The 16,454-nt window shown below is 44.1% G+C and overlaps 1 protein-coding gene across 1 annotated transcript in view; it reads left to right on the top strand.

Moving 5' to 3' along the window:
- The window catches only part of Ust (uronyl 2-sulfotransferase), a 285,177-nt gene that overhangs the window by 165,739 nt on the left and 102,984 nt on the right, over positions 1–16,454 (top strand). Inside the window, exon 3 of the mRNA XM_013354990.2 lies at positions 3,594–3,749. Coding sequence (XP_013210444.2) covers positions 3,594–3,749 — 156 coding nt within the window. The remainder of the gene's footprint in view (positions 1–3,593; positions 3,750–16,454) is intronic.

Here is a 16,454-nt window from a genome sequence, read left to right as displayed (position 1 = left end):
ATGTAACCATTCTCTTTCTTCCTAGCTTCTATGTTATAGATGCAAATGTAACCATTCTCTTTCTTCCGTGACTCTATTGTATTACAAGATGGGGTGGGGTCTATACGGAAAGGCCGATTTTCAAGTAATTGCTTTCCTTTTATGTTTTACAGTTATTTACAGTTATGTGTGTGAGAGAAGGTATTCATGCCATATGTATGGGGGTCAGAGGACAGTTTTTGGGAGTTGGTCCGTTCCTTCCACTGTGGGAGTCTCTGGGCTCAGACTCAAGTTGCCAGGCTCACAAGCAACTGTCTTGGTCTGCTGAACCATTTCACCAGCCTTGGGCAACTGATTTTTATAGAGAAATTGAACTGTGTGTTTATATGGGCAGCTGGCACGGTTGTAGTCAGTACCAGCCCTGGTTATACTGGAGGACCAAGTAATCAACACTATATTAACTCTTTCATACTAATCTTGATCACCTAGGCCAACCTCCTTGGCTCATACTTATACCTGCAAGCATGACTGATCTCTCTGAGTATCTGTGTTGCCATAGTTACCAGAGAACAGACTTTGGGGGAGGGTACACCCCGATAATATTCTAAGTAAAGATCTATTAATGTGATGATCTTTTTTACCCTGGTAACTTTCGTTTGCATTTTCTTAGAAAGATCATCGGTATTTGAAGATTTTCTTGGTTTCAAATTTTAGCAGAATCACACTGTTAGCATTAGGTAGCTTATTAAATCGATCAGAGTGGCCAAGACATGGTCAGCATCTGCCAATGCTCTTTGTATATACAAGGAACATTCTAGGCAGTGTGAAGACACATCACAGAAGGCCAGAAGACTGGCTCTAGGGATGTGGCTCTAAAAAAATAATAGGAATGGGAAGAATTGTATCACAATAGCTTGTGACTGGCTACTAAGTAGCTGATGGAAATACTGTGGCTGTTTCTAAGTTCATTCCTGTAGGCTATTTCAAGAGAGTACTTAATCTGTAGGACAGAGATTATGTTTTGAGTGTGTTTGTCTGTGGCTTTTGTGCGGTGCTCTGTCATTCTCCTTTGGGCTTTTCTTACAACCTTCCGTCACGGGAAGATGCTGAATGAAAGGAACGTCTGACTGTTGTCATCGATTAGTGCACAGTGCTGATCATTCAAGATGGAAATGAGGACTCGATTGGGGGTACAAATATTTAATCATAGATGCCTTGTCTAATGCTTCTGTAGTCAGTCCAGGCCATTATCACCGGGTGGTTAAGAAAGAAAATGAAGTCAGGGAAAGCCTTATTTGGAAAAGGTGAAGTTATAAATATCTCTGCAGATGATGTCATCTTATATGTAGAACTTCCTGAGTAAAGATGGAGGAAATCATTAGTCTTGTTAATATTTGCTACATTCATGAATGAGTTAGCAAGATGACACAGGATTCAAGATCAATATGTAAAAATCAGCTGTATTCCTGGTCATGGACCATCCAAAAATAAAATTAAGGAAATAATTCCCCTCATAAAGCATCAAAAAGAATAAATTGAGACTATAAAGGTTTCCCACTGAACATTATGAGATATCAGCAAAACAAATTAAAGAATGAAATTAGTAGAAAAGCAATGTATATTCTGAATGGACGACAATGTTGTTAGGATAGCAATCGTCCCCCAAATGTTAAATTGAATTGCTATTAAAATTTCAATTACCTGGAGTTTTTTTTTTATTTTTTGGCAAAAAGATTATAAAATTCCTTTGGACATTCCCTCTGGAAATTTACGGGACCCAGAATGACTGAAATCTGTTCTTGTGCAATCAAGGAGCAAAGCTGAATGGACTCACCTGTCCTAATTTCAAAACGTCTTTCACAGTTATCCTAATGAAGACTGTTAGGTGATGCCCAGGATGGACACAGATTGACAGCCCGGAAGTTGTCAGTAAGGCTGACAGATGAAGAAAGAGCGAGCTGTTCACTAAACGTTGCTGGGACCATTTGAAGGCCACCTGCAAATGCACAAAACTAGGCCTGATCCAATGCGACACGAAGAATGAACTTAGAGTGGATCAAAGGTTCAAACTGTTAGGACGGGAGTGTAAAACTCTGAGAAGAAAATAGGTCCGCACCGCATGGAATGTCTTAGATCTCAGAGCACAAATAGCCAAAATAAAATTGGCTCCAACCAAAGCATATAACTTTTAGACTTCTCAAGAACCTGTTATGAAAGCAAAAAGACAGCCCAGAGAATAAGAAGGAAAACAAAAAAACATTTGCAGTTCATTTATCTATAAACAAAGAAATGAATATAATGCCCTATAAATGCATCAATAAAGCTCAACTTGACAATGTAAAAACTTTAAAAATATGTTTCCACAAAGAAAATAGAAAGTGACCAACACACACAAAGATGGTCAACCTTATTAGTCACTAGGGAAATATAACTTAAAACCACAATGAGCTATCACTTCACACGCATTGGGATGTTTATAATAAAAAATAAAAACACAAAAACAGGCAGTGACTGAGGTTGGCAAGGATGTGGGGGAAATGGAAGGCTCATGTTGCTGATGGGAATATAGAGCAGCACAGCCGAATTGAAAACAGTTTGGCACGAAACACTAGATGCTGAGCTATTGGAGGTCCGGAAGCCCCACTTCTAGGTATGCATATAGGGGAATCTGAAACTCGTCCACACAAAATCAGGTATGCACCTCCTCATAGCCGTGTTACTATGGGAACATGACCGATGTGTCCATCAGCTGAGGTATCAGAACCCAGTTTGTTCGTGCAAGGCAGTGGTGCCCAGCCATGTAAGAGAATGGAGTATTGAGTCACTCATTCTACAGCCCCGCAGATGCTGGAAAATGTTCTGACATGATTTCTCCAGAGCCCGCTGGGAATCCCAGGAGACAGAACATATGGAAACTGTTCCAGGAGGTTGGGATAATGTGGGAACGTGAAACAATGGCGGGAATGAGGGTCTGCTGCTGGTGATGACAATGCCCTGGATCTTGATGATGGTGATGCTCTTGTAATGGGGGATCTACTAAAAAGAAATTCCTTACATTTTATAATGAATTCCTGCTTATAAGTTTGATTTTTTTTTATGATATATGAGTTCTACATCATTTTTGCTGCGGTTGTGTGAGACAGGGTCTTAGTATGTAGCTCTTGCTGTCCTGGAACTCGCTCTGTGGACCAGGCTGGCCGGAAATGCAGAGATCCACCTGCCTCTGCCTCCTGAGTGCTGGAATTAAAGGCGTGTGCCACCACACAGTCTCTACATCAGTCTCTAATGTCACTGTCTTCTTTGATTAATTCAGTCTGATAAAGCATTCCTTGAAAAAAAAATTTACTAAAGCATGTACTCCAGTGCCATGCTTTTGAGGCCAACTCATGATCAGTCCTTATAGACTCCATGAAACTTGATCAGTTTCAAGTCTGACGGAGTGCAGGCAGGTCAGCTCTCTCCTGAAAATATGATGAGGGGCTCTGTGTGCACAGTAGCTCCTTACTTCTGCACTTCTGTCCGCTTGACATATCCAACATTCTGTGTTGTCACATAGAGGAAAGGACTTGCATTTTCACCCACGGTTCATGCCGCTTCTCTCGCTCTCCTTCCAGGTCCTTCCTTTCCCCAGCCAGGTCGTCTACAACAGAGTCGGCAAGTGTGGCAGCCGCACCGTGGTCTTGCTCCTGAGAATCTTGTCAGAGAAGCACGGGTTCAATTTGGTCACATCAGACATTCACAACAGAACCAGGCTGACTAAAAATGAACAAGTAAGTTCACGTCCACACTGTTAAATCATGCCATTAGTGGGTGCCTTACGGGATATCCTTCGTGATGAGGGTTCAATTGCATGCTGTATTTTCCTCAGGGTGAAGAAGGAAATTTAAGGTAGGATTTGTGTAGGAAATCTGAGACCCAAGAAGTCTTCATAAGTGTTTACTTCTGTCAGGTCTGATGGACTGTGTACATTAGCTATGGGCTATTTTGCTAAGATAGATTAACAAGAAAGATAATCTCAAAGTCTTTAAACCACTGAGTTAAATAAATAACACCAACACTCTTGGAGTCCAACAAAAAATTTTTCTTTTAGCATTTCTTTCTTTGCATTTCCTCTTCTGTATCCTAAGTTTTCATGACAAAGAGCTTTCCTTCTTGTGAAGGAAATCTAGTTGGCTGACACAGAGCAGGGGTCTCGTAAAAAACTCAGAAGATCCTGGCTTCCAAAGCAGCATATGTTATATCCAGTGGGAGCAAACCAATCTCCTACTCTGCCGGGTCTCTTTTGGCACCAGAATCACTATGCACAGAGACAGAAATGCCCGGGGCAGAATGCGGTACTGTTGGCTGCTGGGAAGAAGTTCTAAAGGCTTGTCCTGCTTTGAAAACTCCTGAAGAGATAAGGACAGCTGTCTCTGTGGAGCTGCTGGTGTAGGAGACTTGGGTGCTGTAGTCTCAGTGACCTTTCTGCAAGATAAAGTTTGATATCAGCCTGGTTATCAGTTTCTCTTGTAATAAAATATCCCAATGAAAGCAACTTAAAAGGGAAAAGGCGGTGTAGCTGAAGAGCTGGCTCAGAGGTACTGGCTGCTCTTCCAGAGGTCTTGAGTTCAATTCTCAGCAATCACATGGTGGCTCCCAACCGTCTGTAATGAGATCTGGCGCCCTCTTCTGGCCTTCAGGCATACATGCGGGCCGGACACTGTATCCATAATAAATAAAAGGTAAGAGCGTGTTTTTTGGCTTGCACTTTTTTTGGCCTAGACTTCCAGAGCAGATAGTCACATCATCACAGAGAAGGCACGATGGCAGGGGCCCGAGGCCAGCAGTCTAGAAGTGGAGAGTAAAAACAGGAAGTGGGGCCAGGCTGTGCAACTTCAAATCCATTCCCAGTGATGTAGTTCCTCAAGGAAGACTCCTCCTCCTAAGGTTCCACCGCCTCACAAAGAGCACCACCAGCTGGAGACCAAGTGTTCAAACACATTAGACTGGGGGGACATTTCACATTCAAACCACAACCTGGCGTCAAAACAAAAATTGTTTCTATCATTTTAGAAACTTGCATTACCCCATAAGTGGTACTTACTGTCAAGTTGAGATCATCATATCAAAATGTCAGCATGCATCCGATCCTCAGACATCATCTTTCCCTTGGAAGCCCATGGGACCTGTAGACAGAGGGGTGCCATTCCCAATTTAAAATAACTCAAAAGGCTGCTTTAAGGGCCTATAGCAAATTTTCTGTTGGAAAAAAAAAAAAAAAGAAAATGTTTAGGCTGGGACAGTGGCTCCGTGAGGAAAGTGTTTGCCCCTGAGGACCTGAGTTCAAATTCCCTGGCACAAACACAAAAGGCTGAATACGCATTAAATGTCTGCAGCCCCTATGCTGTGTGTGCGGAGACAGGTGGCTCCCTAGAGCTACCTGGCCACCCAGTGGGCATCCCATGTTGGCAGTCTAGAGGACTCTAGGTTTACTGAACTCTCAAGAAATAGGGCGGGGGTGGGTAGATGGCTCAGTGGGCAAGAGCATTTGCTTCTGTGCAAAGACCTGAGTTTGAATCCCTCAAGCCTCTGTAAAAGTCAGCAAATATTACAGATACTTGTAGCACCGCTGTGACGAAATGGGGAGCAGAGACAAGCAAGTTTTCCACAGCTTGAGGGCCAGCTAGCTTGGCATAAGCAGCCAAAAGGAAGAAAGGGAGGGAGGGAGGGAGGGAGGGAGGGAGGGAGGGAGAAAGAGAAAGTGGGGAGAAAAGGAAAAACTAGCAGAGACTCCATCTCAAAATACGGTATAATAGGAGAACCAACTCTTGAGGGTGCCCTTTGACCTCCACAGGTGCCATGTTGCACGCGCTCACACCTTCATTCACACACACAAATGTGCACACACAAACACTGGCCTCCATAAGCATGTTCATACACATGCAAATACAACAAGAACACCCATGCACATGTACATGCTAACCACAAAGAAAGAAAAGTGTGTGTGGCATTCAAAGCCATGAAGCTGGGTTTGGTGGCACATACCTCAAATCCCAGCGTTAGGGAGGCAGGGGCCAGCCCGTCTCTATGGATTGCAGGCCTGCCAGAGTTACATGATGACACCCTGTCTGAAGAGAGAGAGAGATGGGGGGGGGCATCATGGTTTCTACATAAACTGTTTTAAACTGCTTAATAATGATGGAATTTCCTTTTTTCCCTTACTTTGGGTGATTAGGATCTTTTTACTACCCAGAAGAAAATGGCTATAAATAAATAGTCTGTGTTTTTACAATTTTATTATGATCATTACACTTTACCTTTCTTTTGTATCCAAGTCGTAGGGCCTGCTTATCAGATTATATTTAAATGTTCCTATGTGTGAGTGCCATGCAAAACTCCCAGCCAACTTGTTAGATTCAGTTTCTAGATCCAGGTGGTCACTGGTGAAGGCGTGCGGACAGCCCAGAGAACACAGAGGACTGAAGGACCAGACCCTGGAATGTTCAGGACATCCCGAGGGGGGGGGGGGAGAACACAAAACTCTGATGTTGAGTGCACTGTGTGAGTCTGAGCAGATAAACCCGCTTTGTTCCCTGTTTTAAATATCAGAAATGAAAGGTGCAGCTATAACCGTGAATGGAATAATTTAAATAAAAAGGTAGCAAACTATCTGGCCAGTGGCTAGATGGTGAGGTCTAGGGAGGATTAACAACATCCTCATCCTCCCCCTCTGAAAGGGAAGCTCTCATCTGTTTGGAATGGTTGGCTTGTCAGGAAGCCAGGGAACAGGCGAGACAATCTTTTTAGGTTTTTTCCACCATCAGGATTCTATGATATATTTATATGACTTCTAGCATATTCCATGTATTGTGGTTCTGATTCCTGTGGTCAGTGTGGCCTAGACTGTATCTCATCACTTATGGCAGATTCTTATTAAGTTATAAGATGAGTGTTTAAAAAAAAAAGTAACTAAAGCAAAGGTAAAGACTTGGAAGGAAAAACAGATACACAAGTCTGTAAGAATAAAGATGAAGGTGGTACCCATGGCTTCCCTGGAGCCGGCTTACTTGGCTCCTGCACGAGAAAGAATGGCCAAGAAGCAGAATGACAAAGACCAGAGCTGGCCGAGCTCCGTGATGTTCCAAGAGACTTGTCCTTGTTCTGTACGATCCCTTTTACTAACCTTTGAAAGTACATACGACAGCAGAGAAAGAAATATTATTTTAACTTAACATATTCCGGAAATAATTTGTGGTATTAATAGCTTCTCTTCTTGGTAACTTACTAAAAGGGAAAGGGCGGTGTGACTTAGAAGAGTAGTTAAAATTTTATAGCCGTTGGCTCTCACCCGTACAGTAGAACTCTGACAATTGTTCCCGTGGAAGCATTGTTCTCGCTAAATAACGAAAATAATTGTTTTGCCTCAGGTAGTGTAGGAGTTAAACAGTTTCTTGTGTGCTGGGCCAGGATTCATTTTACATTTTTTTCCCCATGAGAAAACGTGTTCCATGATCCAAACTGCTGATTTACAAATCAACTTCAAAATTGCATCCGTTTCTAGACCGGAGATTACCTATGTCGTTTCATTCCCCCACAAGGCATTTCCATGGACCAGGATTAAATGAACACATGCATTTCCCGCTAAGTGGTAGCTACCCTCATGCGCACACATGTGCAAACACACATCTGCACACTCACAGGTAAGGGTTGAAACTTTCTAGCCTAAGGGATTATTAAGCAAGAAAGGAGCACGGAGACACCAAATGTTTGACGCCTGTAAAAGCCCCACTACATCTGCTCTCTGAGAAATAGACACACCTTCGAAATTTGTGCTCCGAATATTCTCTCCTCCACAGAAGAGCTTGCAACCGCTGCTGGCCAAGTGTTGGACTTTTGCGTTGTCCAACACAAACTCATGAAGATACTGTTTCATCTGTAGCCTTGATACAGAGTTCAGCTAGGGGGCGTGGTTTATAGGATCTCTTGCAAAGCGGGGGTTTGTGCGGGTTTCTCTCTAGTACAAGTGAAGGCAAGGAGTGTCGGCCAAGAATCTTCAGAGCCTGCTTGCTCGTCCCAAAGTGACTTCAGCGCTGTGCTCTCAACACAGCGAAGGTCAGAGCACCACAAGCCTCTCACAGGGAGTGGGGACCGCACTTAATCTAGTTGGAGGAAGGCAAAGTTTTGTCCTCTGATCCCCAGAGACTGGCAAAAGCAAAGAACATTACTGTTCATTTTTCTGTTGGCGACCCCGAGGGCATATCAAACAAACCGGAAGCGGTACCTATGTGTGAATTGTTTTCCCTGATGATGTCATTTAACCATTTGGGGCCAAAAATATACCAATGAATCAGTGTCATTCCCTGTTTTCAGGGCGAGAAACTGAGATAATTTGTCACCTTCCAGAAATAATCACACTGAATCGAGTATGGTGGGTGGAGTGGACCTGGGCTCTTCTAAATCCCAAGGTGCTCCCACAATGCAACGGTTGATCTCCACTAGAGCTTTTGGAAGCCTGCAGTCCCAGTGCCCTTCTGCTGTAGATTCTGGGAAGGAGTACAGAAAATTCCTTTTCCAAAAAAAGAAAAATTAAGTGACACAGGCAGGTTTTCTATGATGGAGTAGCCAGGCTAAGGAAGGCCCGTCAGAGTCCCCATGTCAGCATGTCCCCAAAATGTGTGCCTCGTGACTCCATGTTCCTCCCATCCGTGAAGAAGGGAAAGTGCATGGCTCATAATCTGGGGAGTTCTCTGTGCCTTAACGTTTAGGAGATTCCCAGTGATTATTCATATTTTAAAGATTGACAGTCTTAAGATGTATATTGTGTGTGCGTGCTTTGTGTGTGTGTCCGCATGTTCACATGTGTGCAGGCACACTTTTGTGCATGTGCTGATGACCGTGTGTGTGTGCGAGTTCACGTAAATGTGCCCATGTGTAAGCATGTGCTGGTGACCATGTTGAGGGGGGAGAACTTGACACTTGCGCACTTCCTCAACCAGTCTTCACTCTGTTTGCTGAGGAGGAGTTTCTCACTAAACCCAGAGCTTCCTAGTTCACCAGCTTGCCCTGGGAATCTGTGTCTGCACCTCTGAGGCCTTGGATTAGGGAATCCCATGTCTGCACCTCCTGAGGCCTGAGATTACAGATAGATTATCAAGCCTGCCCCATTTATGAAGGCCAGGGATCTAAATTCTAGTCCTCACACTTAAGACATCAATCATATTTCTTTCTTTCTTTCTTTCTTTCTTTCTTTCTTTCTTTCTTTCTTTCTTTTTTTCTTTCTTTTTATCTATCTATCTATCTATCTATCTATCTATCTATCTATCTATCTATCTATCTATCTACCTATCCCTACATATACACATATGCATGTATATTGTATACATATACATACATACATCTAAGCACATATATTTTAGACATCAAATTTCAGCTAGATTTTCCCAGTCTTAATTTGTCAGGGGATTTTTATGTATGCTGTACGCCCTTTGGATATCACAGAATTTATCCGTCGTAACTTGGGAAGCACTGGCCTAGTCTACATCCTTCCGTCCATCATAGCAGAAAGGTTAGCATTTCACCATAAACCTCACACCAGTTCTGCCTCTGTCCAATAGCCACCCAAACAACACAAGCCTTGCAAACCATTCAGAGGGTGGGAGAGAAGGCAGTGCTATGCCCGTGGGCCTCAGACCTCCTTGGCCTCTCAGTATGGAGCAGCGCGACATGCTATAATTGGACATGTGTGTCATGCCTCCCTGTCCCTTGCTTCCCCCCCTCCTCAATGTCTATGTCTAAGATTAGACCATGAAGCAATGAGACTTAAAACAATAATAACCACAGGCCTTCAGGGAAGTCCTCAAAGCCACAGAAATGCCTCTGGGGCTTCCCCAGTGCTTGGTCCTCCGTTTGATCATCTGATTCTTCCTACACTTGTTCAGTTATCTTAATGGATGTTTGCTGAGGATCCGCTGCTAACGGTGGGCACTGGGCCCTATGCGCAATGCTTGTTGTTCCTGCCACTGACTTCTGATCTTTGAAGCAATTTCATTATGGAAGTTTCGACCTGCTTTTTAGGGAGAAATAAGCGTGTGCAAGAAAAACTGACACAAATAGACATAAATCTAAAGGAACGTGGAATCATGATAGGTAAGAACAAGTTGGGGCCAAATCCTGGCTAAGTGTGAACGGTGCATGTAAGAGCTGGAATCCTGTTCAGTAGTTAAAGGGGAACCGTTCGAAAGAGTTCTTATGCCAGGTGTCAGAGTCTTCTGGGGAGCATCCTCACCCTCTTTATCCCCTCATCTTACTGCAGAAGTAGGTTTGTAAGGAAGTGCTCAGGTGTGTGTGTATCACTCACTGGGGTGACCATATCCCAAACTCTAGTAAAGACTCACTGCCTGTAGGGCATGTACTAAAGACTCCCCTTTATTGTCACAAATCCCCCAAGTGAGGAAATTCTCTGTTTCAAAAAGCCTTACGAAGTTTTGTTTGTTTTGAAACAAGCTCTCCTTGAGATACAGTCCCGGCTGGCTTTGAACTCATGACCCCCCTGTCTCAGCTTCCCAAGTAGCTGGGAGTACAAAATGTGTGTCATAACACTGCATCCGATGTGTTCTCGTCTGCTTGTCTCCTTCCGCATGCTATTCCAGGACCCTCCCCTTGAAATATCTGTTATTGCAGAACAACCCTCAAGGCTTCCTGCCTTTCCAAGAAGATAGACAGTCTGTTGTCTCCAGAGTGCTGCTCCAAGCTGACTCTGGAATTAGAGCAAAGATAAGCTCAGTCAGCCCAGGGGATGGGTTCCACATTGTCTTAGGGTCCTTAGACAAAAGCAGAGTCCTCTAATGCAGACCTGAAGGAAATAAAAGACAAAGGAGAAAAGTCATATGGCCTATAAAAAGAAAGGAAGAAAGGAAAGAAGGAAAGAAAGATAGAAAGAGAGAGAAAGAAAAAGAAAGAAAGAAAGAAAGAAAGAAAGAAAGAAAGAAAGAAAGAAAGAAAGAAGGAAGGAAGGAAGGAAGGAAGGAAGGAGAAAAGAAAAAACTTTCTCTCCTTAGGATACTATCCATTAGTTTTCTATATCTACCTCGGTCTCAGACTCTTTGCCATGCTCATGTTATTGCTCCCCCTGGTGGACTTCTTTCTCACTGCAGGCCTGTGTTTCCCTGGTTATTGTGGCCCTGAGCTAAAGGATGAAAGAGGACTGTGCTGGGGTCTTCCTGTACCCCAAGAACAGGGCAGGTAACCTGAGCCCTTCAGTCATCCTTTACAATCTTTAAGGATCTGTAGTTCCCCCTCTGTGCTGTTTGCTTTGAAGTGCTAAAAGCACACATCCTTTCTTAGATTTAAGATGCGTTGCAAAATTGCAGGGCATCTAGTAGTTGACAGTGACACAAGAGTTCAGACCAAAGCAGGGTTGGATATCCCTTCTAACTGACTAACTGGCAAGTGTTTCCTGAAGGCTGCAGGAGTAGAAGCATCTTCAGAGCTGCAGAAGAAAGTCTGCGCTCTCCCACCCTGCCCTGAGCGGGAAAGCAAACCACTGGACACTTTCCTAGCCTCGCCTCTTTGTAGTACGTGTATTGGATTTTTGTTTCTTTCTTCCTTTTTAAACCTTGGTTCCATTTCAGTTCGCCAGTGTAGGTAGGCTTTTCTTCCTTTACATGCATTTGATGGCGTACTTACCCTTTCTAAGTATTGGAAATCTACTCTTGTTCTTGTTCGTTGATACTGTTTTTCCACTCAGGAAACTTTAGAAAATATTCTTTCTATTCTCTATTCTCTTTCTCTCTCTTTCCCCATCCCTCTCTCCTCTCCTTTCTTCCTTCCGTGTATGTGTGCGTGTGTAGAAAAGACAAGGCCACATGCAGGCTGGCCATGCTCTCCGCCACTGAGCCCACACTCAGACCCTTAATCCTCACATTTCTTAGTGGGTTTTGTCTGCACTTGTTCAGCGCATCCTACAAAAGGCAAAAGGTTTGTTTCCATTGGGAAAGTTCTTCTCTAGATAATTAACTGGGAAGCTTGAACTATCACTCAGCACTGAAGAGCAGGACTAAGGATTGATAGATTCTGGCATCACCTTTTGGGTCATGGCGACTTTACAAGATCTGTGGACTCTGGGGCTGGGGATACGGCACAATGATGAGGAGTATGTGCTGCTCTCGTAGAGAAGCCATGGTTGGTTCCTAGGATCCATGTTAAATGGGTTGTAACTGTAACTACAGTTCAGGGCATCTGAAGCCTCTGTACATGCATAACCCATACACATGCATGCCATTCATAATAAGTAAATCTATGTTCCATGTCTGTGCTCCAATTCCTAAACTTCAAAGAACGGACAGTAATATTTAGCTCTTCAAGTATTAAATGATAGCAGGTATATAAAGAACTCCTCGGGATGGTATGTGATAAACCCTATCCCCAACACTCAGAAAAAGATGGCTTTGCTTGGCATTATTTCATCTCGGATATTATGAGGGGAATTCTGACAGTGAGCCTTATCTAAGATGCTAATCATTCCACTTTGTTTCAGGGAGAGTTGGATCCATTGCCTGGGTGAGAGACAATTATGTCTTCGGCTACTTAGATGGGTTTCTTGATACCAAGCAAGCATTTCTAAAGGGGTGTGTTCATCCCATAAACCCTGCTGGGACATAAACTTCCTGCAGACAGCTGGTGGTGACTTAGGGGACAAAAAAGCCTGGGCCCAGCCCTCCTGTAAGTTAAATATGAGAACCCAGTCTAAGCTAGTGTATTATCAAAGGGGCATCCCCAAAAGATGAGAGCTCATCAAAGGCAGGCCCATCACCTGTCTATCTGCAGCCAAATTTGTTCCTCCTCTGGGATCCCGTCACCACAGATGGGTACCACAGTGTGCTCATTGTCCTAGCTGAGATGGTGTCTGGTCTCCTTTTCCTGGCTTTCTATGGCCAGATCGCCACCGAGCTTCTCGCTTCCATCTTCCTCGCGGCCATCTCTGCGGTTCTTCATCCTTCTAACTGCTAAAAGCTCCCAGAGCCCTTGCTTCAGCATCTGCTGTGGGTCACGTTAGAGCACAGTTTGCACAACCCAACGCCAGAGCTTCCCTGATTCCTGAGCACCTGCTGCTGCCGCTGTAGCCACCACCACCACTCCCAGCTTCCTAGCCCAGCTTCCTGCCCAGCTCTTCTGGGCTGGGCCGGATCTCGGGGCTCTGAGCTCCCTGGCCTCTGATCTTCATTCTTCTTCACACCTTCCACCCCTATCTCAGAAACGAAGTAAATTAAAGTGAACCCCACAGAGTCACCCTTGGGATCCCTCTCATGGCCGGCCGTGCTTTCCAGCTGTTCTCTGCTCACTTGCTTTCTTGCTCACCCCACCCCAGTTGTTCTAAAGTCCTCTCTGGCACGATGGTAAAACACTTTGACCAAAAGCAACTTAGGGCTTAAAGCTTATTTGACTTGTGCATCCAGGTTCACCATTAAGGAAAATCGGGGTAGGAGTCCGAAACAGAAACCTGGAGGACCAGAACACAGGATCACCCACCGACCTGCTCAAAACAGGCTTATGCTTGGCTAGCTTTCTTACATACTTCAGGACTACCTAAGGATGGCGGCGAAGTGGCAATTAGTAATCAGAATGACCTTACACAGATGTGCTAAATATGACCTAGGTGTTCCTCTCAGAGCACTCTAGGCTGGGTCAAGCTGACAGTTAAATCTAGTGACAAGACCCAACATCTGGTACAGAGTATTGGTTGTCACAGCTTCTTAAATTCCGTCTTTGCCATCTGTGTTTGTTTCTTGCCTTCGCTTTGACCCTTTCATACTGTGAATCCGTGCACACCACAGAGGATATCCCTAAGGAGAAGTACCCATCTGCATTTGCGGGTAGGCTGGACACAGTACCCGTGTGTCTTCCACGTGTGGTCTAGATCTGGATCTCACGTTCCCTCTGTCTATCACACCTCCAACACTCTGAGCTTCCTGAGAGAGAGGGGGGACCCAATATTTTTTCTTTTAGCCACATGCCAAGTAGTATGTGGCCTGAGATTTAGATCACGGATGTTAAAGTAAAGCGGGATCCAGAAAGTGGAATTCAGAAAGTTGGATTGGAAGAGAGGGAGATTTTAGCTGGGAGGAATGAAGGGAGGAAGGAAGGACTTGAAAATGCTGGGGGGGGGGGCACAAGTATCCCAGAAGGAAGAAGCTTGTTCCTAAGCTTCGTCCTGGTCAGGCTTTGGTATGGATGGATATGGAAGGAATAGGGAGGGGTCTAATTTGATGGGTTATCGAGAGCACTGTAGTCCCAGGATGCATCGGGGTGGCCAGAGGGGAAGCTGGATGAGACCCGAGAGTGTTTCTGGGTCTGGTGGGCCTAGCAGCACTACTGGGACATTTTTTAGTCTTTCTACCCACTGTGCTCGTGTGCTTATCTCCTGTGCAATAAAGGAAGCCATGACTGTTGAGTGGGCACATGTGGTGGATCAGGAAGAAGCCGTAAGTGGCCCTGTATGCGCCAGGAACAGCAGGGTGTAGTCTTTGGTGACGTCAGGTAGTGCCATTGCTGCCATGATACCAGTGCAAGGACGATCAAAGCGTCCAGTGACAGCAGGAGGGCTGGGAACTGGGCAGCAGAAGCTCAGAAGGTCACGCCTGTCACTAGAAGTGGGTCAAGTGTTAGCATTCGTGAAGGTCAAATGGTACTTGGACAAGAAGTGTTTGACTGTGCATATGATGTAAGTGATTTTACATCTGGGAACAATGACAAAACATGTAGGGGAAGAATGTCCTCTGCCCGCACTCCCCTAATGCCATAAGCATGGGCGCTGGCATCTTGAGTGTGTTTAAGGATAAGTCTAGAAGGAGTTCTACACTGTCATGCTGATCCGTTTTTCCTGGAGAAACAGGCAGCTTATGACTATGGCACTGTTCTCAGAAGTCTAGCTGTTACCTTCTGTCTTCAGAGGCAACAGATTGACATGTGTTCCGAGGGCGTGCTAGCGTGTCGAATAGGGGACAGAGTCAGTGTCTTCCCGTTTGCTTCTTCAGGGCTACCAGGGCCATTCTTATAGGACTTTTATGCACACAGGGAACTCTCTGAATTAAAATAATCTAGAGATAAAAGCATAAATTGTCTTTATCTTAAACACACAGATTGAGTGGGGACCGGAGAGTTGGCTCAGCAGCTAAGAGCACTGGCTGCCCTTCCAGAGGACCTGGGATCAATTCCCATTACCCACATGACAGCTCACAACTGTCTGTAACTCCAGTTCCAGGTGATCTGACACCCTTGTACAGACATACTTGCAGGCAAAACACCAATGCACATGAAATAAAGTAAAATTTAAAACACAAACAGAGACAAGAGTTCTTTTTCTAAGCAGTCATCCTCTGAGACAAATTTAGCAATGCTTTTATGCTTATGCTTATGCCTATACATGGCAATCCATCACAGCTCAGAATTAACCATGCGCCCAAACAGGAAGCTAGACTCCAGAAGCAAGGGTGTGCAGCAAGAGCTTAGAAGGGAAACTGGAGAAAAACAGGGTCAAATTTCCTTTGTACTGAAGCCCAAGGAGGAACAAGGCCATTATTCACCATGGTCCCCTCAGAATCTCCCAACTAACAGAAATCCCAGGTTTAGGAGCTGGGTCATTAAACTATTAAATTCAACTTTATTTTTCTGATTATTAATTAACATGATAATTTCTCCAATTATTACTAGTTAGTACTTATAACAATTTGTCCTATTATTATGACTTAGTGGGTTTAGACTGATCGTCTGGATCTATAAAGGATCATGTGCTCGATGCTCCTTTATAGATAATAAATTCTTCACATGAATAGTGATCAAACATGTGCACATGGGGCAGGCCCTAGTTAGACCCCTGGGAACAGGATAGCCCAGGGCTTGTTATGTTCGAGAAGGTCTGGAGTCTAAGTTCACACTTGTCATTGCTACTGTGCTTAAGATGTGGATGGCCGTTTTTCTTTCTAGTTTTCAGCTTCCTCTAGTTCCTAGAATCTGAAATACTGCATCTCTGACATTCATCTACAAGAGCAGTCTTCAAAATGCATTTTTTTAAAAGAAAAATATCACCATGTCCATTTTGGTGGGGCCAACTGGAAATTCTAGAGAAAGAATTCAGGATGTCAGGGAGGCTTAAGAATGCCTGGAATTTCTAGTTCATTTCACTAAATGTTTTCTGTATCATGACAGGTCCTAGGAAACCATAAAAGTCGGTTTAGATGAACATGAAATGCGTTTTGCCTTACTGATAACCACAAATAAATAATTCACACGACCACCCACCAAAGGATTCCACGACTTCCAGAAGCTTTTGAGTTCCCAGTGAAATACATTCCTTATACATTTGTATAATCAGAGAGAAAAATAATAAGGGATGCTTATTTTATTACCACTGAAAATGCTACAATACTAGCTTGGAATATTTCTGTAAGGTCAATGGTGTCCCAGAAATATAAGAAGATGATTAACTCCTTTTCCTGGCC

This window comes from Microtus ochrogaster, unplaced genomic scaffold (genome assembly GCF_000317375.1).
Source record: "Microtus ochrogaster isolate Prairie Vole_2 unplaced genomic scaffold, MicOch1.0 UNK82, whole genome shotgun sequence".
Classification (NCBI taxonomy): domain Eukaryota; kingdom Metazoa; phylum Chordata; class Mammalia; order Rodentia; family Cricetidae; genus Microtus; species Microtus ochrogaster.
The sequence above is the reverse complement of the archived record's forward strand: the minus strand, read 5'-3'. Positions and strand labels throughout refer to the sequence as shown.